This window comes from Lathamus discolor, chromosome 4, assembly GCF_037157495.1.
Source record: "Lathamus discolor isolate bLatDis1 chromosome 4, bLatDis1.hap1, whole genome shotgun sequence".
Classification (NCBI taxonomy): domain Eukaryota; kingdom Metazoa; phylum Chordata; class Aves; order Psittaciformes; family Psittacidae; genus Lathamus; species Lathamus discolor.
In genome coordinates this window covers 27,848,595-27,870,705 of record NC_088887.1, presented here as the reverse complement: position 1 = coordinate 27,870,705, position 22,111 = coordinate 27,848,595, and the positions used below count along the sequence as shown (strand labels likewise).

The window sequence follows — 22,111 nt, the reverse complement described above, 5'->3', positions numbered from 1 at the left end:
GTCAAAACTTTGTGAGATTTTTTTTTTTTCAGTCATCTTCACTTAAGGCATTTACTTCCTCTGTACGTGACAAGTGCCGCTTAACCCCAAGCAACGTTAAAATGTCTCTGGTGAGAACATCTCGGTGACACAGTGATACATCAAGTGCGTGGTTTGTGACAGCATGCAGTATTACATAGCTGTGGGCTGTAATTATTCAGATGTGATGTTTGCAGGCATAAGAACTTGGAAGAGTGCAGCATGATGATGCTAAAGGCATCAGAGAAGGATCTGATTTTCTTGCATCTTGGCTTGTTAGCTCCTCAGGCAGCCATGATGCCCTGTGGTGTAATATTTGTACAGTAGCTGAGGTGTGAAATTTCCCAATCATGGTGACCTCCTGATCCGTTTTTGTAGTGCTGTGACGAGAGTCAGAAGCATGAGCATGTTTGGTGGAGCTGAGGGGACCCAAGAGAAAAGAGAAAGAGATTGCAGAGGAAAGGGGAGCTTTCCTTGAATTTGGAGCCTTGCTGTTCCAGTTCAGAGTTCAGTAATTGAAGCACTGATGGAGCAGAGGGAGCAGCAAGTTCCTCTGCTTTATACAAGTACTGTAAAAATGGTGATATATTTGTAATGTGGACAATGACCATTAGCCCTGGTCACCTGCTGACAAAAAGAACAAAGCAAAGCTGCAGTCTTCTGAGTGCAGGAAGCTTTCACTGTTAAGTTCTGAGTTCTACTCTGTGGGCTTTCTTAAAGTGAACTGTATCTTGTGTGCTGGGTTAATGTAGAAGGTTGCTGTCTGAAGCCTCTGCACCCACTTTAATTGTAGTGAGCTGAATGTGCTCTTGAAGCTGTCAAAAAAACGTATCAGATGGCTTCTGTGAAGTACTTATGCAAAGCAAGAGGTATCTGATTAAAAAATGCTGTTTTGTAATAGAAGGCAAGGTTGGCAATCAGTCTCTTTAGCATCAAGTGCATTGTTTTATAGTGTTTCTTTCTATAGTAATTTTCTTGGCACTGTTACTGTGCCTGGCCTTGTTTTGTCTGTTAAACTGTTAATATAGTTCAGTTTTACAATTATTTTAGTGGCTTCCTGTTTCTTAATGGAAGTAAGAAGTTTGACCCAAGTATTTCAAATTATGCTGTGATTACTTTCTGTTGTTACCATGCTTGTGACCCAGTCCACGTTCATTCAAAGACTACTGATCTCACATCTGAAAAGGCTGTACTGTTGTTTATTAGTGTCTTTTAAAGTTTGAAACGAGCTGCAGTTCAATAGCCTGCATCCTTCATTACATTATAAATCTTCGGTCAGAGGAGGGCCTACTGGGATGCTGTGAGCTCGGGGAGATAGGTGATTGAGATAAATCCTTTTTCCTCAGGGCACTGCTCCTAAGTTTCTCAGGGTGATTTTCCAAGCATTGAGTTTAGACTCCCAAAATTCACCAAATCTCAGCCCAGCTCTCTTTAGCTGGAGTCATGTTCCTTTTCTACAGGGTGTTTTTGGACCATCTCCAGTTACTTATTTTTCCTCAGGCTTGTTTCTATTTCTGTCTGTCTTTTCCACTGGTAGGTGTAAGTAGACTGTAGTTTTCAGTCCACCTAAATCCTCAGATCTGACATACTTGGAAATTGGTAAGGATTGCTTGAGGAAAGGCAAAGGAAAACTAGTACCTTCTGAGTATGATGTCAGGGCAGATAGACTGCCAATTTGAAAACTCAAAAGTGAGAGCTATAGGCTGTGTTAGCAACTGCTGTGGTGCAGTGAGAGTTGGGAATGAAGCAGCAGGGGCTGAGCATCCATGCTGGGTGCACTGTGCAGGCTTCGCTTTGGTTAGCTCTAGCCTGCTGTGGCATGGACTAACTATCTGCTAGGTGTGCTCCAGGAGCACATATTCCCATTAAGTTTTATCCGTAAGGAATGCATTTTGCATGCTCTGAAATTCTTCACAGCATGAACCACAGCACAGTGTTCAGACAGTGTCTCTCAATGGACCAAAATGCACATGTAGAAAGTGACAGGGAGGTGGGTCTGTGTAAAAGGTTAGTAGCTCAGACCTCTTCTTGACAAAAGAGGCCAGATAAGCCCTTACTGACAGTAAAATTAGAAAAGGGATAAAGGGACTGAGGGACATAAAAAACCAAATACGTGGCTTGATCAAAGCTGTGGCTTGCCAATAGTCATCCAATTTGCTGGTGGCATGGTTGTGGGCATAGAAGAGCATTGCAGTTTTAAAAGCAGACAGGATTTTGATCTCAGCATTTTAAGAAAGTTGGGGATAGGTTTATATAGGTGATGTAAACCTAAATAGGAAAAACTGATTCAACAGACTGTTAATAGTACACAGACTGCAGTGGGATAGTATTATGATACTTGCTAAAATTATTGTAGGAACATAAAAATATGCTATTAATTTTAGATGCATGGAGATGAGGAGTTTTCCAAGGAGAGCAACAGCCTAGACATGGAGGAGAGGGTATCTTGGCCAACTGTAAAACCTGTTTAGCTGATCTCTATCTTAAGCAAGTGTGATCTCTAGCTTAACCAAGTTGCATTTTGACAGCCAGCTATTGGCCACCATAGTATTCTGAGCTGGCAGCTCAGATGGTGAACAAACACACCAGTTTTCCAGGTAAGTGCACATACTCATACCATGAAGTAAAAACATTACTTAGCAGAAGAGGAAGATGGTAGGAAAAGAGAGTATTGTATTGTAATATCCGTGTTACAAATGTGTAACAGTATTGCATGACCCTGTGATAACATTTGTCTTTTTTACACTTCTAATGCTAGGTTTACCCTGAATTACAAATCACCAATGTTGTTGAAGCCAACCAGCCCGTTACAATCCAGAACTGGTGCAAGAGGGGATGGAAGCAGTGCAATAGTCACCCACATATTGTGGTTCCCTACAGGTGTTTGGGTGAGTGACTGTTTCAGTCTGTCTTGCTCTGTGTTGTTTTTTTTTTTCCTTTTTGGTCTGTTCATTAAAAAAGATAGAGAATAAATATCTTTTATACCTCTGTGCTGTCATCTTCTCTGAGATGGGTTTCGCCCAGTTGTTCAGTCCTTTGGAACTGAATTAACTGGAGAGAAAATGCACCTGCTCTTCCTGATACTATATTCATGAATAACTGCAAACCAGGTTTCTGCTTACTACCCAATGTTTGTCATTTCCCCTCTTTTTCTCCAGCAAAGACATGCATGTGTGCACCTAGTTTACTGTCTTTTTGCTTATAAACCATTACCGTTTCCCTAAATAAATACCTTCCTCCCCCTCCCCACCCACATTATCTTTTGAACATCTAGTAATTGGTCTGTGTTGTGGTTTAACCCCAGCCAGCAACTAAGCCCCGCACAGCCACTTGCTTACTCCCCTCACAGTGGGATATGGGAGAGAATCAGAACAATAAAAGTGAGAAGATTTGGGCTGAAATAAAGTGAGAAAAGTGGGTTCAAGTAAAGGCAGTTTAACAGGAAAACTGAAAGCTGTGCATGTGAGCAAAGCAAAACAAGGAATTCATTCGCTACTTCCCACTGGCAGGAAGGTGCTCAGCCATCTCCAGGACAGCAGGGTCTATCACGTATTAACAGTTACTTGGGAAGATAAATGCCATCACTCTGCGCATTTTCACCTTCCTCTTTCTTCCCCCAGCTTTACATACTGAGCATGATACCATATTGTACGGAATATCGCTTTGGTCAGTTGGGGTCAGCTGTCCTGGCTGTGTCCCCTCCCAACTCCTTGTGCACCCCCAGCCTACCCACTGGTGGGGTGGGGTGAGAAGCAAAAAAGGCCTTGGCTCTGTGTAAGCACTGCTCAGCAATAGATAAAACATCCCTGCGTTACCAATGCTGTTTCTAGCACAAATCCAAAACACAGCCCCATACCAGGTACTATGGAGAGTAATACCATTATCCCAGCTAAAATCAGCCGGGTTGACTGTGAATGTCAATGGCAATCTGTTTTTATTGAAAGTAAGCAAGAATTAGATTAGAAATTCCCGTGTTTCTTTCTGCAACTTTATCTTGTAGCAGTTACTTGCTATTGTCTCCTGTATCCTGGTGCTTTGAATCAATTCAAGTTTAAAAGGGAGGTTCATTCCTTCATTTTTGTTTTGTTAAACTTCTGACAGCATTCAGAAAACAATTATATTTGCTGTTTTCATTAACATGCTAGGCACAACATTTTGTTGAGATTATTCCATGAACTATTTAAATATGCGGGTTTACCACTGCCATTTAAATTGTGATGAATTGGCTGCCTAGTTTCATGTTTAAATGCTGTAGTTCAGACTTGGAATTTGCCCTTCTCCTAAACCAGGACGGCTAAAATGTATGGAAAGCGGTTTTCAGGCCAGTTACTGCATGAATTAGATAATGAAAGAAACTGAGAAAATACACAATCTTTCTCAAATTTCTGTTCGTTTTTGTGGAATAGGCAAAACACATGGCATGTTCTGCCTGACGCCCAGGTAGTGAGGGTGCCAATTTAACAAAGTAGGACTGCAGAGTAACTTAACAAACATGCTACTGCTATGGTCAAAGGTGCCAAAAGAGCAGGTGTGCAAAATCTGGACTAATTATTAGGGAAACTGTATTGTTCAGTAAAGTGTATAGATCTCCTGTTTGTATGGATACAAAATAGGTGTTTCTAAACCTTGAGTTTAGTAATGTTGATGTTACTGTAGGTAACAATGACTAGTTTATTCTGAGGAAAAAGTGTTCTAACTCAAGACTTGGTGGGGGGAAGGGCCTGCCTCTAGTAATATGAATCCTGACTATGGGAAGGAGCCTGCTGCTTTCTGAGTGTTTTCCAGACTTGTGTGTGAGGCAAGTTGGTCACTTCCACCGAAAGCTTTAATGCTAAAAGGGACATGCTTTTCTACCCTTTTGTTGCAGTTTTCTTTAGTTTTTCGAAGGACAGAACTGCAGTCTTACCTGGCTTCATCACGATATATTTGATCAGGTTCCATGCGAGTGCAATTGCACTAATCAGAGGTGTGGCAAAAGATCATCAGTCTAGTGGAACTATAAAAACTGAATTTTATTATTTATTGCATTGTCATCATAAGTAAAGCTCTGAATTATGATCAGGGAACTATTATGCTCCGGACTCTATACTTATGTAGATTTGGTCAGTGCCCTGGAGAACTTAGCATATAATTTAAGATGAAAGGCAATGTCATCACAAGAGCAAATGAATATAAATTGCCCATGAATAAATTTAATCTGGAAATTACAAGGAAGTTTAGGCAAGAGTAAGGTGCTCCAACAGTTGTCTTGTAAAAGGAATAAGAAGTCTAGTAATTTAGAAGGAAGTTCATAAATTTATGATAGTCCTCTATGTGAAGCTCCCTGCAGGAGTAAGGAGCTGGACTTGTCTTTCCTGAGGTGTGGTTTTGAATGAAAAGCTATCAGGAGTTCAATGTCATGTCTGCTGTCTTAGGTAGCGAGGTAGGCTTTGCTTGCTGGAGGCAAAATTTTTAAAGACATTTAAGTGCCTCATGTCCATTAACGCTTTGCCTTTAGCTCCTATTTGCTATTTTAACCCCCCCCCCCGCTATTTTTTTTTTTTGTCTAATTTCCTCGTACTTGAGCTTATGCAGTTGTGCCTGCCTGTTTGTGTTTGTCATCCTTCTCCTATGCTGCCAGTCGTCTTTTGACCATGACTACAGTAAAACTAACAGAAACAAAAGCCTTAGATACCGGTGTTCCCACAAGTTTACTGGAGAGGGAAAAGTGGCCACATAATTACTTCCACTGGAGGAACAATGGTGAGCAGGCTGTTATCTGTCATGTGTCCATCAGCCAACCAGCCTTCTGCTTGTTGTGTATGGTTAAAGTTAGACTTCCTTGCATGTGGTGAAAGTGCGTTAGAGGAGGAGGCTGGAGGAGTGGGTCATTTTCCCACATGTGGGGCTGGGAGTACAGCCCATCATGGGAAGTCAGGCTTGCTCAATATGCAGCAGTGGGTGTTCATCTGTTGCAAGCAGCCCATGTTCTCTTCTCCTGTTGGCTTACTGCTTTCACAGTGGTGAAGCTGGTCATGAGGTGAACAGATCCTCTGGAAAGAGCAGAAGTCTTGGAGGATGGGGAAAAAAACTGTTGTTTGGGGTTTTTAATGAGAACTGTTAATTTAATTTTCCTGTTGGACAGTTACCCTTTTGATTTATTACTTCAATTTTTCTGTAGTCTGAAAGTTGTGGTCAGATACCTTAAATACTCTGAGTCCCTTGTACGTCAGGGGACCTGAGTATTCAAGGTATTTGACAGATTATCTTTTTAATAATTTTATGCAATATCATGTTGGGGCTTTTTTTTTGGGGGGGGGGGCTGGTAACCTTGTAGCCTGCACTGACAGCTTAATAGGAGGATACTGATTATAGTAATTATCACCATAAGCAGTACTATGTCTGCCTTGGAATATTTTTCCTAAATTTTATGTGTTACAGAGTTCAGGAGTTCTGAGAGCTTGTTTTTTGGTAGTTTCTTTTTTTTATATCTGTCTCCTGTTAGTACTTCTTCAGTGTTAAAAGATACATTCTCAAGAAGTTTAATGTTGCTGTCAGTGCTGCGTGTGGTAGCTGCTAGTGGGCAATTTCACAAGTCGGGCACTAGCAGTGCCCATTCCTCAGTAATTTTAGTGCAAGCAGCCCCCTCATGCCAGACCACCATTAAATCCACGGACTCTGGTCAGAATTAAGATGCCAGAAGGGGGTTTGGCAGTGGGCAGCTCATTGCAGGGTTGAGTCTTACAAATTTCACTTGGCTGTGACAATCGCTTCCAGGATCTGGAGTCAGCTTATAGTTTTATCCATCTTGACATTTGCTTTCCGCAGAGGTGAGAAACAGCGAGCGACAGAAATGTGTCTGCTTTCAGGCCAGAGCATCTTCACAGTCCATTTGCATCCCAGGCTTCAGCCGAGGCTTTCTGAGACATGCAGAGAGCATATTGCTACAGCACTTGGCTGCTTCATGAGTATTTTTCTCTGAGACTTGTGCGTGATGGTAGTTACTGCAGCTGTTCGTAGCAGTATACTCTAAGTAATATTGATCAGATTTATTAGATTACACAGCTTCATATTTTATTTTCTTAAGTGTGTGCAACTAAAGCATAAAACCAGTAATTTAAATAGAATCATGGAATCACAGAATGGTTAGGGTTGAAAAGGACCTTAAGATCATTAAGTTCCAACCCCTCTGCCATGGGCAGGGCCACCTCGTGCTAAACCGTGTCACTCAAGACTCCATCCAACCTGGCCTTGAACACTGCCAGGGCTGGAGCATTCACAACTTCCCTGGGCAACCTATTCCAGTACCTCACCACCCTTACAGGAATAAGGCAGAATGAAAGCCTCTTATTTGGGTCAGCCATGGGTCTTCGCAGTGACCACGTAAAAGCACCCCTAAAAATATTCTAATTGAACCCAAAGAAGAAAAGCATCTGGTTTAATTTAATTTTAAGACAAGATTTGGTGCCTTTGTGCATGGCTTTGCAATGTTCTTAAAACTGTAAGCTTCTAGAAAATGTTCTGTGCAATAAATATGATTTACTGATATATTCACTGCGTGCTTCCAGGGACATGGGGGATTACTGCAGTTTCAGCTCATTGAAGAGGGGAAGCTTCTTGTGAAAAGAGAATTGTTGGGTAAATTTTAGTTACCTTTCTGAACACACTAAAGGCATTTGGCTTAAAACTGTCTTTATTTTTATCTTCCTGATTTTAGAAAATGACATCTTCCAGTGTGTGCTTGTTATGACTCAAAGCTCTGTTAGCCATCTTATGATAGAAATGGGACTCTAGGTGGAAATTTGGTCTCTTGAATGATGGTGTCAGACTGCTGTCTTCAGGGGAACAAAAAATCTGGGGTTTGAGGTTGGTTTGAGTTTTTTTGGAGGTAGGATGTGTTTGCTAATATGAAGAGTAAAGGGTTAAATTATGCTATTTGAGTGAGGAGTGTGCTGTTTGACCTACAGCCACAAATGTGCTTTGGTGCTCAGGAAACAATTACGAGCCGTGAGATGTACTGGTGGAAGAGTGAAGATCTGTAGCACTTCCTTGGCATGGTGTTGAGTGCGTGCACTGGCATCCTCACACCCTCAGTATGCAAAAAGCAGGTGCTTTTAGGACAAGCCCTCCAAAATAGTGACAGTAAGCTTGCTGTGGGGCATGACTGCAGGCTTTCATCAGGTAGTGCTGAGAAGCCCAGGAATTCCACTTTGTTGTATGGAAACTGGCCTTGAAAAGTGTCCTGGCTGCAAACCTGGCCTTGTTAATGTTGGAGGGAGATCTGTCACCAGTTGCAGCAGGGGGGCAGGATTCCTGCCTGTGTTGGGGCAGTGTGGGCAAAAAGCAGTTCTAGTTTGCTCTTTCCTCCCTTCATTCTTGCCTGAGGAAAAGCAGCTGGTGAATTTGTGCAATGTGGGTTGTGAAATGAGGTAATTCACTCTGTTCCTGGCTGGCAGTGGGAGGAGGCATTCTTCTCCCAGTGTTTTGATTCTTTGAATGCCTTGGATAAATGTATGGCTACACTTCTGAATAGGTGGTGTTTCATTTACTGTTGGTGAAATACGCCAGAGCCTAGCTGCTCATAGTGCAGTGGAACCCTGGAGAGAGGAAAAGCTAAGTTATGCAGATGTCTGTGGATCAGTGTGTGGGCATGGGGAACAAATAACTGTGACGTGGGGTAAAGGGAAGTTACAGGGGCACTGATTAACTGGGCTGTGTAAAGTGCTTGCTTGTGTACTCACATGTGACTCTTTCATTATCCTGTTAATGTATGCTGCTAAGCACTGTATTCAGGCAGTGTTTGAAGGATCCAGATGTATTGGAATATCATTATGTATGTAGCCTCTGTCAATCAAAACGTGATTACTCGCAATCATTTGTTCATAAAGAAGTGGATTAGGTTATATGACAAGTATATTTTGCTGTTCGTTTATGCAGTGAAAAGCTGGCTTCTGTTTCTTAGTTTTAACAAAGACGTCTTGAAAATATTTATTAACTTGACAGGCTTTATTATTCTTAACAGCTTGTAAAGTTAACCACTTGTTGATGTCAGAACAAAGGGCATACTAAAAGTTTTGATACGCATTCCTAGCCAATAATACCAAAGAAAACACTGAGGTGTTATGCCTGGAATTAATCATTTCAATAGAGAAACAGAGACATATGTAATTGTCAGTTCTTTTGGTTTATCTTGTAGGTCACTTGGCATTTTAACTGGGATTTTTTCACATAAGCATGTGAAATGCTGTTTTCTCTACTTCATGACATTACTTGCCTGTTTTTCTCTTTCATTCCTTCCCCCTCTCAGTGCAGTGCACCTGTTTCTGGCTGCAGTGGCTTCTCTTCTGGGTACTTTGGCTTTTCCATGCAGTGCCTAATCAACAGAATGACATTAAATAATTGTCTCAGAGTTCTCCTGTCCCTGCTAGTTTAGCTGCCTGCCTTCAGCTTGCCTCAGTCTCTGCTCAGCCATGTCAGTGATGCAGACAGGCCACACACCGCACTCTTCCTAAAATACAGAAGCACAGTTAGTTTCAGCCTACGTGACTCCATCGCGTCTGTTTTTACTGACCGTGGCAGCTGACGGGACGGAAAGATCTCCAAAAATACTGACAACCTGAATTACTTAGTGGGTTGAGCACAGGTAGAGAAATCCTAGGCACAGTGAAAGGTGCAGCTGTTCATTGGAAGAAGTGTTCCATCTCTCTTGGCTCCCTCACAGGCAATGTTCCTCCCTGCTAGTGGTATTTTTGGTACAGTGCCGGCAGGCAGACGAGAAAGCCTTGCCTGCACTGGCTAGGCACACGTCTTTGTGAAACTGAAGCGCTGCAGGGATAATGAGGTCTGCTAACACACTGTCTTCCTTCCACTGCTGCAAAGCCTTGGCAGGTGCTCCCTAGCCAGGTCCCTGCCCACCTCCAAACCCATGCTTGGCTACAGGCTGGTAGCTCTTTGCTGTTGTGTCAACAATAGGGATTTTTCCTGTTTCTGCATCCTCATGGCTGAGATAACTGGGGAAAGCTCTTAGGGCCTCAGTTCTTTAAGTGTGTTCTTAAGTGTGCTTATGTGCAGCACTGTAGTTAAGAGCATGCCCTGATATGCTTCATTGAATAGAAATGGTTTTCTGTTATACCTGAACTCTGGCTCAAATTTTATGGTCAGCTTCTGTAATAGAGAAGAAAAGAGCTGTTAAGCATCAGCTGGATTACTGATGATGCATACAAACAATAGTGAGTTTATCTTTTTATTGTAGCTCTTAGCAGATGTGTTGCCTCATGGTTTATAACTGAGTCTTTCCAACTACCTTCTTTGCAGAGCAGGACTGTATGAACTGTTAAAGTGGACTTTTGCATGTTTAAGGGGGCAGAATATCATCTGCTTGGAGGAAGAGGTGGGGAGTGGGCAGAGAAATCCTGAATGTGATCACCCATCAGGAGCATGAAAACTTCTTCAGGCAGTCATGGATCTGTTTCTGGAGTTTTCTACCTCCTCACTTCAGCCAAACATCAGCTCGTCTGTTGGTCTAGACAGATCCTAGCTGAAGGCATAGAAACCCTGAAGTGAAAAAATACAGCAAAATTAGCATTCTGGTGGTGGCCAGAATATGCCTTTATTAATTTACCTGATTAAGGGTAAATATAAAACATTTTTGCATAAGCCCATGAAAAGAAATAAATCTAAACTTGTGTGTTTCTGTGCATTTATAGGGTGTATGTTTTACTTGTTTGGTGACTGCAGTAAGGTTTTAATAAGAAAAGGATTTGTGGAACTGGTCACAACACAAACACTGTTTGAGATCTTGAATGTGACAGGTCTGCCGAGCTACTCATAAAGCGATAAAAAAATTGCTTATAGGTACACACTGAAAATGAGGAGTATATTTGTCCCTTACAGTGGACAAAGGAAGCCAGAACAAGTGGTGTATACACTTCAGTGCTTTATATAAAATCAGTTAAGCACAAAAAGGACTGAAAGAGTATAGTAATGTTGAAAAGAGCTCAAAAATTAGGAAAGGAGGGAAGCTAAGGTTGCCTCCTAACTGTAGTTTGACCCTTCCTGTGCAAGAGGTACCAGGGAGGCCTCAGTTTCAGGGCAGCCCCATCTGCCTGCCCTATTTGACTGTGTGCATATGAATGAGCCATGAGGTGTTCCCTTCTGATCTTCTAGCTTGGCCTCTCCTGCAGCCTTAGTTACTGCTCACCACTCAAATCCTGCCTGAAGGCAAAAGTAATTTTCCTTTTAGAAATTTCTCTAACCTTACCCAAGGACTTTGGACACACAGGTTTAGTTTTATAACCCTTATGAGAATGAGGAGCATCATCCCTAGTTTGTAGTTGAAAGGCTGGGGAGAAGTTTCAAAACCCAAAGTATCTATTGGTAGTCAGGCTCCAAACTGTGAAGTGTTTGAAACAGCATTCATGTGTATGTGCACATATGCACAGGATTCTTTATGAAGCACACCGGGTGTGTTTGATTTTCATAGATGTGTGCATTCACAGGCACACAGCCTGTAAGGAACATGTGAAACCACTGTATAAATCTCATAGCTTGTTCATTGTATGCATCCAGCTTTTGGAACAGACAAACCAGGAACTTTGAGTCTGAGCAGCTTTGAGGTGTCACAGAGCTGAGGATTCTGCTAATTAAAGTGTGTTACTTGCTTACCCTTCTAGGAAGGAAATATGGGGAGAGGGAGGGAAAGGAAGTGTACATATTACCAGATATCATTAAACTGGTTTGCATTTGAAGCATCTTCCCACAGATTTCTCTCACATAACAGAGCAGTGGTAATATCTCATGCTAAGTATGTTCTGGTCTCCAAGGAGGATTGAATGTTTCAAACAGATTTGATAGTTTTTAACTGCAAAGGAAGAGTCAACATTGGGAATCACTGGGTATTTCTAAAAGGTTCTGGGAAAGAGACTGGAAATGCATTTCAGTAAGCTTATTTGAGGGGTGGGTGTGTGTTTTTGAAGTGCTGGAATAGGCATAGGGATATTGGACTTGTCAGGGAGTATGATACTGTGCAAGAGGCTCTTTCAGTTTTGGGGTTTTTTTTAAAGGAGTAAGCAAATGGATAGTGTGTCTACTTTGATTTTCCAAAAGGAATTTAACAAGGTCCATTACCAGAGGCTGTTAAAGAAATTAATCTACCATGGAATAGAAGAGAAAACTCTTATGTGGCTAAATAAGAGGAAAGATTAAAAAAAGGCAGGAATTAATGGTCTGTCCTCAAGGTCGAGAAAGATCACCAGTAGAATCTCAAGAGATCAGTTCTTGTGCCTATGACGTTTAAAGTCTTTGTGATTTAGAAAAGAGGGTAAATAAGTGGCCAATTTAATGATGACACTAAGTTGCTCAAGTTAGAATTAATAAAGGCAAAGTATGAAGAATTTCAGATGAGTCTTTGACTGAAGGTAAAATGGCAGGTGAAAACTGATGTAGTAAAGGCAGTGTACATGGATGAAGCACAAAATAAATTTATCTCATCTAGTGTATACAGTGATACTGTGATTAGCCTCTAACTTCTCAAGACTGATACCTTGGGTATTAATAGTTCTGTGAAAACATGAGTTCATTGATGCCAAAAAAACAGTGTTAGGGATTATTAGGAAAGGGATGGGAAACAAGATGTAGAACATAACTGTACCACTGGGTCAGTTACAGACTTCCCTGTGTTTGTGAACACTGTGTGCAGTTCTGGCCTTCCTCATAAGTGTATAATAGAAACTGAAGAATTTAGAGCGATGGTGAGTGCTTGAAGAATGACATGGCTCCTGTAGAAGAAATAACACAGTCTTTCCAGCATAGAAAGGAAGATGTCTGGAGGCTCTGAAATGGCTTTGCGAAGTCGTGAGTAGCTTGGAGAGGATGGATGAGTAATGGTCATTCACCATATGAGACCTCAGGTTATCAGATGAGACCAGCAGGCTTCAGGCCCCAGGCAAGCAGAAGTCATCGCATAGTTGTAGATTTTGTTGCACAGTGTGTATGTGTGTGCACAAGCTGCTCATCTTCCTGCCGCAGTGTCTGGTGCGTGCTGTGAGCCTATGAAGTTTCAAAGCCCAACAGAACAGTTCATTGCAGGATCACTGATGAGGTGTTAGGAACCTCAGTCTTGAGTTGGTTGAGGTGGTCGTCAGACATTGTCTTGAAGAAATACTCTTGCCTGCTCCTTGACACTTTACACCCTTTATTGATGTTGTGTTGAGGGTACCTGCTGTGGAACATTTGAGCTAAAAGTTGGTGGTTTTTTGAACTGAGATACGTATTCTCATAATTATGTAGGTTCCTCTCCTGTGTGAAAGAGTGCTGCTTACCCCCATCCTTTCTAACCTGCTCTTCTGTTTTCCTGTATCTTGGAGGGCTGCTTTTGTCCTTGTGCTGCTTTTGTTGCCAAGTCTCTCTCTCACTCCAGGTTTTCCAGCCTTGCTCCCTTCTGTGGCTGACCAGGTGCTACTGTCTTGTCATTACCATTCCACTCAGGTCTGCTCACCCCAGGCACTGATGTTTCTCTACCTCTCCTTTCCTTCTGAGTAATCTTCTTCCTAGCTAGGCATCGGTTTCCTCAGCATGTCCTCTTCTGCTTCCTCTCAGCATCTGCTATCCAAGCTACTCTTACTTGCATCCCCTTCCCTGCTCTTCATCAGCTCTGCCATGCATCTCCTATCGTCTCATTTCAAATGTCACTTCGATGCTGCCTGAGCCAGGCAGGTAGCGAGACCCTGTGATCCTTCCTGGGATCTGTGAGATCAGTCCAGTGTAGCACAAAGGCAAGGTAAGACTCTCCTGGTTTTGGCTGGGATAGAGTTAATTTTCTTCCTAGTAGCTGGTACAGTGTTGTGGTCTGGATTTATTATGAGAATCATGTTGATAATACACTGATGTTTTAGTTGTTTCTTAGCAGTGTTTACACACTAAATCAAGGACTTTCCTGTTTCTCACCCCACCAGCGTGCAGGCAGGGGGTGCACAAATTGTTGGGAGGTGAAACAACTGGGACAGCTGACCCCAAATGGTGTCATGTTCAGCGTATAAACAAGGGGCAAAGCTGGCTGGGGAGTGCTACTTGGGAACTGGCTGGGCATCACTTGGCAGGTGATGAGCAACTGCATTTTGCATCACTTGAGTATTCTAGTTCATTTACTAGTACTACTGGTAGTATTTTCCCTTCTGTTCCTTTACTATTAAACTATCTTTATCTCAATGCACAAATTTTGCTACTATTTTTCCCCCCAGTTCTCTCCCTATCCCACTGCAGGGGGGGTGAGGGAGCATCTGTGTGTGATGTTGAACTGACTGTGAGTTAAACCATGACAAGCACTTGAGAGGTCAAAAATCCCCTCTTCTCACAGCAAAAACATGCTCTGGGTTCTGAGCAGTAAGGTGTTTGTGCACACCTGCCAGGGCTTCATCAGATGTAAATAAAGCGGTAATTGCCTCAACTTTCCTTCTATTTTATATTTTGTTTTCAATGGATCCCAATAATATTTACCTTATTGGAGTGTTCTCAATTACAACTATTATAGACAGGCTGGCAGTTGTTTCGGATGTTGCTTCATTTGTGTTGAAGGAAGATCCTATTGCTTTCTTAGATGACCTACCTGCTGTGAGATATTCTACTTAAAGCTAGCTAAACTAAGATGACTTTGTACAACAAAAATGGTCGTTGGTTTCCCCTTTTGTGGTATCTGATTAATACTGTAAATGGTCTTTTATTTACACTTTGCAGTGAAAAATGCAGGTCTGTGATTCCATATTTTCTTACAGCTACATTGAATTCTTTTTTCTTAAACAAAAAACACACCACACCACCCCCCCCTTAAATCCTTAAAATATTTTTTTCCCTCTCCACTATTTCTATCCCATGTGTGGCTGTCAACATAGGATGAGTTGAAGATTTCTTCTGTCTTTATTTGAAGTTCATTATCTTGTAGGCAGGATGCAAGAACATTGTTGTCTCTTTTTAAAATGTTAGCATTGTTGTTCTTCCAGTGCATCAAACCCAGCATTATAACTGAATGAAATGGGGTTTGAAATCCAAAGGAGAAGAATCATAGAATCATAGAATGGTTACAGTTGGAAAGGACCTCAAGATCATCTAGTTCCAACCACCCTGCCATGGACAGGGACACCTCACACTAAACCATCCCACACAAGGCTTCATCCAGCCTGGCCTTGAACACCGCCAGTGATGGAGCACTCACAACCTTCCTGGGCGACCGATTCCAGTGCCTCACCACCCTAACAGGAAAGAACTTCCTCCTTATATCCAATCTAAACTTCCCCTGTTTAAGTTTTAACCCATTACCCCTTGTCCTGTCACGACAGTCCCTGACAAAGAGTCCCTCCCCAGCATCCCTATAGGCCCCCTTCAGAAGAAGAAGCTGCAGGAGTGGGCAGAATTTTAGGGAAGGAGTCTTTTTGTTATAGGTGATGCTATTGAAACCACAGTTCCAAAATCTTGTTGGAGAAGTGGATTAGGCTTGTGACATGCTTTTAAAATACACATTTCTTGACTGAGGCTGCACTGTCCTCTCTCCCATGTAGGCAGGAAATAGTAAGCAAGGTAGCAATGCTGCTTGACCATTCCTTTGTGCAGAAGCAAACGACTGAATTCTTTGGGAATGCTGGGCACAGTTCCTTGGGTTTTTTGTCTTTGAATATGTCTGTTACTGCTTCTAGAGTGCCCTCGGGTCTAGGAACAGCTGAACCACCTCTCATTGCATGGAACATAAATTGGCTATGCTTCCAGGGTATCAACAACCTCTCTACAATGCACCTTGAGTTGTATTTTGTGTCCACATTGTTTCTTTCATTACTTTCAACAATATTATTGCGCCCATGTAATTTAGAGCTGACCTTGCATTTAAGCTCTACCACTTTGAATTTAAGTTCTAAAGTGGTTTCTAGATTATTTTTTTTTGTCACAATACTTCCATCAAGACATCAGAATTACTGTTCAACAAAAATGGAGGGGGTTTAAGTAGCACAATAAAATGGTTCTTAATTTTTTAACCACAGCAACAGCAACAAAAACATGTGCTATAACCAATAATATATATATATTAGGTTTTTGTTGTCAGAGTGCTGGTATAAATTAATGTCCATATTTGTCTCTTTAATTTAGACTGGAAAAACCCTGTATTTAACGATTGAAGTGGCTTTCTGTGAAAAGTATTTTGTCACTCATTGCAAGACCTTAAACATCTGTATATAAATATGTCCTTACATTCTCATCCTGAGTGGATAGCCTGCCATTGGGAGGAAACTTGTGTCAGAAAGTTCATCTGTAACCTTGGAAAAGTGTAAGCAAAATGACTTCCAGTAAGTGTGGGGAAAAAGCTTGGTTATTTTTCAGCAAAGTATTTCTCATTTAGGGCACTTTGCCCTTCAGGTAAAGAGGACCAATAAACCTAGTACTTACGATGTGACAGCGCAGTGCCACAGCATTTATCTGCACTCAAAGGATAAACTATCCATAACTGGCAAGGGAGGGGGAGGCATGGCAGCATTATAGGGCTGTGCTTGAACTGCTGGAAGTTGCTCAGTTCATTCATCAGACCTCATCCTGACAGCCTTGGGGTGAAGGAGAGATACAACCTTGTGCTGGACCCAGCAGCTTTCCCAGGAAGTGGCAAGCTGGTATTCAAGGGCTACAGGGCTGTGTCCACAGAGCTATGCTGGGATGACACCAGCCGTATTCCCGCTTGATGGATCGCTGAGCTCAGAGTGTGTCTCTAGGGAAGAGTTACAGCACTTCATGCTTGTGTAAACATCCGAAGTCTTCGCAAGATGAACATGCTGACATTTGAAGGTCAAACATGCTTCAGCACTTCCAGTCCCTCATACACAAGCACAGGCATCTTTATCATGCAAGCAGAAATTCCCTTTGGGCTCCATTCTCCCTCACATGAAACCTTATACTTGTGATCAGTGTTAAAAACTACAGTGTAACAGGAGACATTTTGTGGTGAAACGTAGGGGTTTGTTTTCTTGCAATTTGTGAGAATGAAGCATCCATTTACCATCTAGGAATTCAGGTTTTGATGAATCCATGTAGACAGCAGATTCTCTTTGAAACTGGAAAAGCAAGCTATTTTTAGTATGCCGTGTTGTGGGGTAAGTAGCAACAGAAACTCAAGAACTTTCTCATGTAGTTGCATTTGGCGTTTTGTTGTTTTTAATAGAACTGTCCCGAATTCTTTCAATTCTTGCTTTTGATGAGTTTGATGGGGAGATAGGGGATATTGTTTGGTTTGGTTTGTGTGTCTTGGTTTTGTTGGTGGGTTTTTTTGTTTGTTTTTTTTAAAGTTTGCTTTTCTTGAAGCTCTTCAAATTTGGACACATGATTTGTCAACAGCCCCAAAACCCAAGAGCTGATTAGACTACAACTGGCAGCCCTCCATCCCACCCCTCGTCCAAAAGAAGTAGAACAGTAGTGCATGTTTTTTGAGGAACCGTTTTGACTGTGTAAGATTTATTTTTTTTTTTGTGCCCTGAAAGCACAAAAGCTGTGTGTGGGGGGGGGGGGGGGGGTAAGTGGTCAAGATGGACTGGGTGGTTCAAGGAACTGCCAGCTCAGCCTCTGGAAGCCAGGGCCTGCTGCTGATGGGAAAGTACTCTGTCCCCTCCGAAGTGACCTGTTACTTCCTACCATCATCTTGCCTGCCTGCCAGTCTTCTCTAGCCTGTTGGTATAGGGGGTATCACGAGTTTCTCTAGTTTACTCAAGTCTGTTGTTACAGGCAGCTAAAGAGCAGCTACAGTACTTGGGAGTAGGAATGTACTGGCATTCACTTACCAAAGCAAGCATCTGATGGGATTGTCTGGATGTTTGCGACTTTTTAATCCTATGCTTACATTTATTCATTTCCTCTCCATGAGACGGCTTGCATTGATTTTATTTGAATGGGACTGTACTCTGCTCTTCTCCGCTTGCACCTGTGTTGGGCTAAAACTGAAGAAACAAGCCAGCGCAGGGGAGTTACAGTGATGGAAGTGAAAACTGGTTCTGCAAAGTGGTTGTGCATGACCAGTTTGGTTTTTAAACTTCTTGATCTGCTTATGTGTAGAACGTACCAGCATAATACTTAATAATAGCCACAACCTACTTGTTAGCAGAAGTAAAGCTAATAGCTTTAATACTCCATTAGCTTAAAGAATTGGTGCTGGGTTACTGATTACAGTATAGTCTTTCCTCATGAGTGGTTTCGTCTGTATTAGTGAATGTATGAGCAGTTCTGCATCTTGCTCTCACTGTGGATTTAAACTTCATTCAGACATTTTGAGTTTTCTTACTGACCTTCAGCTTGATAAGTAGTACATTTTTTAAGAATGCTCAGAATCACTTGGAAATTATTAACGATCACTAAGGGAACTTAAAGGGCAGTTTGGTCCAGTTAAATATGTGAACCTGGAGCTAATGCAAAGTACTTCAGTTTTACTAGAACATAATGGGTATGCTTAAAAAAAAATTATTTACCATCGTAACCTTTCTTCTTAATCCCCTGAATTTTTGTTGTTGTTTTCTACCCAGGAATTTTTTGTGTATGCCTAAAAGCTGCAGACTTGATAGGAAGGAGTTGTATCTTAGTTCTGTACTCAAACCTGGCCATTAAATATGCTTCTGAATTGTTTAGTTTGAAATACCAGAAGATAGCAAAAGCCCGTACTAGGGATAATGAATGACAGTTGTGATTATTGGAAGTTATTTACTTTCTGCATTAATATGTTTGATCTTTAAGTCCCAAAAGCTTTGTCAGCAAGTTCTTGATATGCAAAATATTTAAATTACCCAATTTTTCCCTAATAGATCATTGCAACTAGGTCAACTGAAAATTGAATTATAACAATTTGATATCAAAGTTAATTTTGGTAACACAAATTAATTTTGGCTCTGTAATAATACTGACTTCTATTACTTTTTCCAGAAGGTACTTGGGTGAATATATTAGCAGTTACTGCTCCTTAGGAACTCTGATCCTCCATACTTTGGAGGAGACTGGCTTGTATTTTCCCTGGGCTGTTGAGTTGGTCCTATATATGAAGTGGTTTTGTACCTTTATATTGCAGTTCAACCTAGGACACAATTTCTGAATAGATGGTATTTTGTCCCTTCCCCTCATGACTGTTCCTAATCTGTTAGAAAATGATTGATTATTTACAGTCAGCTCTCTGTGACTACAGCTGTTTGGAACCAGTCCACCCAAAAGAGATTACAAGCCCTTTGGGAAAAGGACTATCTTACTGTGTTTATGATGCTTAACACAGAGGAGCATCCTGCACTGTTGGTTGAAAGCCTGTAATTTCACCTTTCAGTACAAATGAAAAATGATCAATAGTATGCATGTGAACTTACAGCCAGAACTGTTTCCTCTTACCTGTTTTCTTGGATTTGTTTATTCAGTTTGTTCTGAATATGGGATAGGCAAGATCATTCCCTTTGCATAACGTGGACTTTTTTGTGTGTGCATAGTTTCCTTTTTGGAGGACAACCTTGAGGAATATTTCCTTCTTACAGTGAAATCCCTCATAAGCTCTGTAATCAACCTCAAATTCTGCTCCCTGCATACGAGGCAATTTTTTACATCTGTTTTATAACCTCACTAAGCTTGAATTGAATTGCATACATTTTCTTTAGTTTGGGAAGAAATGAAGTCTTTTGGGCAGGGTTTCCATCTTGTGGTACCTGCACTACCACAGGGAGGCCAATAGCTATCCGAGAGGGCATAGAGCCACCCTTTTTTTGAGAGAGGCAGTGACTTGGGTTGGCCTAAGCCAGTGTAAAATAGCATTTACACTATGCACAGTCTTTGGAAAATGCAAGCTCCCGTACTCATGAATGGCCATTTAGCTACAAAGGGTGGTTTTCCTTAGTTGTGTTGGGTTTAATACTCTTATATACTGAGTTGACTCTGAAAATAGAAAACAGCATGTGTGAATCACAGTCATTGCTGTATTGTTTGTAGAGCACTGATGTGATCAAACTTTAATGTTTCTCTTCAGGTTTCAAAGTTTGGGCATGGGGAAGCTAGGCTTCAGTCTGGTTACAGTGTGAACTTCCCGTCCACGTGCCCTTTTGCTCCATTCTGTAAATCATAACCGTTTTGATGTGTTGCTTTGTCAGTTAGTGTGGGAAGCAAGGTTTTTAGATTAAAACCTGATTGAATCTTAAACTAACATTTTTTTCCTGTAGCTTACCAAGAACCTTTTTAGTACTTCATTAGTTCTCCTTCATTAGCCAACAGTGATCTCCCAAGTTGATTTGGCATATCATAAAGGAGTAATACTGAAGTCTCATATACCTTTCCTTTTGTTAAGCTTTAAAATGGTAGGCAGCTGCAAATTTTTATTTCAATTTTCAGTTATGTAACTGCTCTCAAAATTTATAAAATGTCTCCTGTGTCAAGGTGTTTCACGAGTAACTTAAATTCTAATAAAAATCGAAGCCGTAATTTCAACTCTAATGCCATTTTTATTATGTCTGAGCAATTGGCTGCATACAATTACTGTTATTTGGTCTGTTACAAGAGAAGCAATTTACAGCAGGTTTTTGTGCATTATTATTCGTAAGAAAAATGTGGTCCAGAATACCATGCACTTTGCTGAGTCTGGCTAAGTTTAGTTATGGGCATCCGAGAAGTGGGAGGATGCCTTTCTGACCCTCCTGAGTGCACTGAGGTCCCCCTCCCCTCTTCCAGCGATATGCAAGGTGTCTCTGAAGTTGCTCACTGCCCAAAAATCCTCTGGTTGTCAGCTGCAAGTCTGCAGGAGAAAGTATGAATGATGTCTTCGCTGTGTGTGCCTTACCAGTTGTGACCAAACATTCCTCTGGTTATGTGCTGGTTATGAGGAGATAATATCTGTTTGGGACACTGGTGCCTAGAAACACCTTCCTCCCCACCCTCCTCCCGACTCCTGAGTGTGGGCCTCTGATTTTGTCTGCCCATGAAGCTGACTCTGCTATCACCTTTGTTTGGGATAGATAACAAGAGAACAAACCATTCAGTTAAACTTACATGATCATGCAGAGTGTGTGAAGGTGCCTGGGAACTAGGCAAGGCACCACTTTCTTGATGGTACTGTAGTTGCAACAGCTTCAAAAACCCAAGCAGTAGGTCACACGATGGGTGCAGAAATAATGATGTTTTGAAGGCCAGTGTGACTGAAATGAAGTCAAGGGTTGTTGCTACTTTGATTTGTTGCTAGCATAAGGGGAGATTTAAGGTATGGATAGAATCATGGGGTCATTTATGATGGAAGTGGCCTCTGGACTTTCTGAATCCAGTTTACTGCTGGAGGCAGGGCTGATACTGAATTTTAACCAGCTACTCAGGGATTTGTCTGGTGTGATCTTGAAAACCTGCAAGAAGAGATTCTGCAAACTCTCTTGGCAGCTTTTTCCCTATGTTTAATTATACTTGTGATTATTCCTCCACAAGTTTACCTGTTTGGGATCTCTCCTGTTTCACACTATGGCCACTCTCTGTTCCTGCAGTGCAACGCTGTGAAGCAGCCCACTGTGTCTTCTTGATGTCTCCATGGGTATGATCAGGCAGATACTAGCTCCTTTGAAGCTATTTCTTCTCCAGGGTGAACAAGCCTTACTCCCTCAGTCTCTTCTCATAGGCCAAGTTTTCTGGTCTCCTCAGTAAACCCCTGTTGAACTCCTTTTCATCAGTATCTTTCTTGTACTGGGATGTCCTGAAGTGGACACAGTACCCTAGATGCAGTCTAAGGAGCGCAAAGTACAAGGGGTTAATCACTTCCCTCAATCTACTATATATGCTTCTGTTTGTGCAGCCCAGGCCACCGCTGGGCGTCTTTGCTATCAGAACATGCTTGTGCTCCACTTGCTCTTGGCCCCAGCTGAGACTTTTCTGCAGAGTTCCTCCCCAGCCTGTATCATTGCCAGGGCTTATTCCTTGCCAGGGCTTACTCCTTCCCAGGGGCAGGACTTGGTGTTGAGTTTCCTGTCAGCTTACTCCTCCAGCCTTTCTGAATGGCAGCTCTGCTGGTAAGTGTGTTGGCTGGTAATACAGCGAAGTCCTTCTCCTAGAAGTGGTGACAATTTGAGTGGAAGCTTGGTCTTTGGCAAATAGAATATTTAGGGCT

General features: G+C 41.8%; 1 protein-coding gene across 5 annotated transcripts in view; it reads left to right on the top strand.

Moving 5' to 3' along the window:
- Positions 1-22,111, top strand: part of APP (amyloid beta precursor protein) — a 209,536-nt gene that overhangs the window by 59,677 nt on the left and 127,748 nt on the right. For all 5 annotated transcript variants that reach the window (XM_065676759.1, XM_065676758.1, XM_065676756.1 and 2 more), the window contains exon 3: positions 2,777-2,906. In XM_065676759.1, coding sequence (XP_065532831.1) covers positions 2,777-2,906 — 130 coding nt within the window. The remainder of the gene's footprint in view (positions 1-2,776; positions 2,907-22,111) is intronic.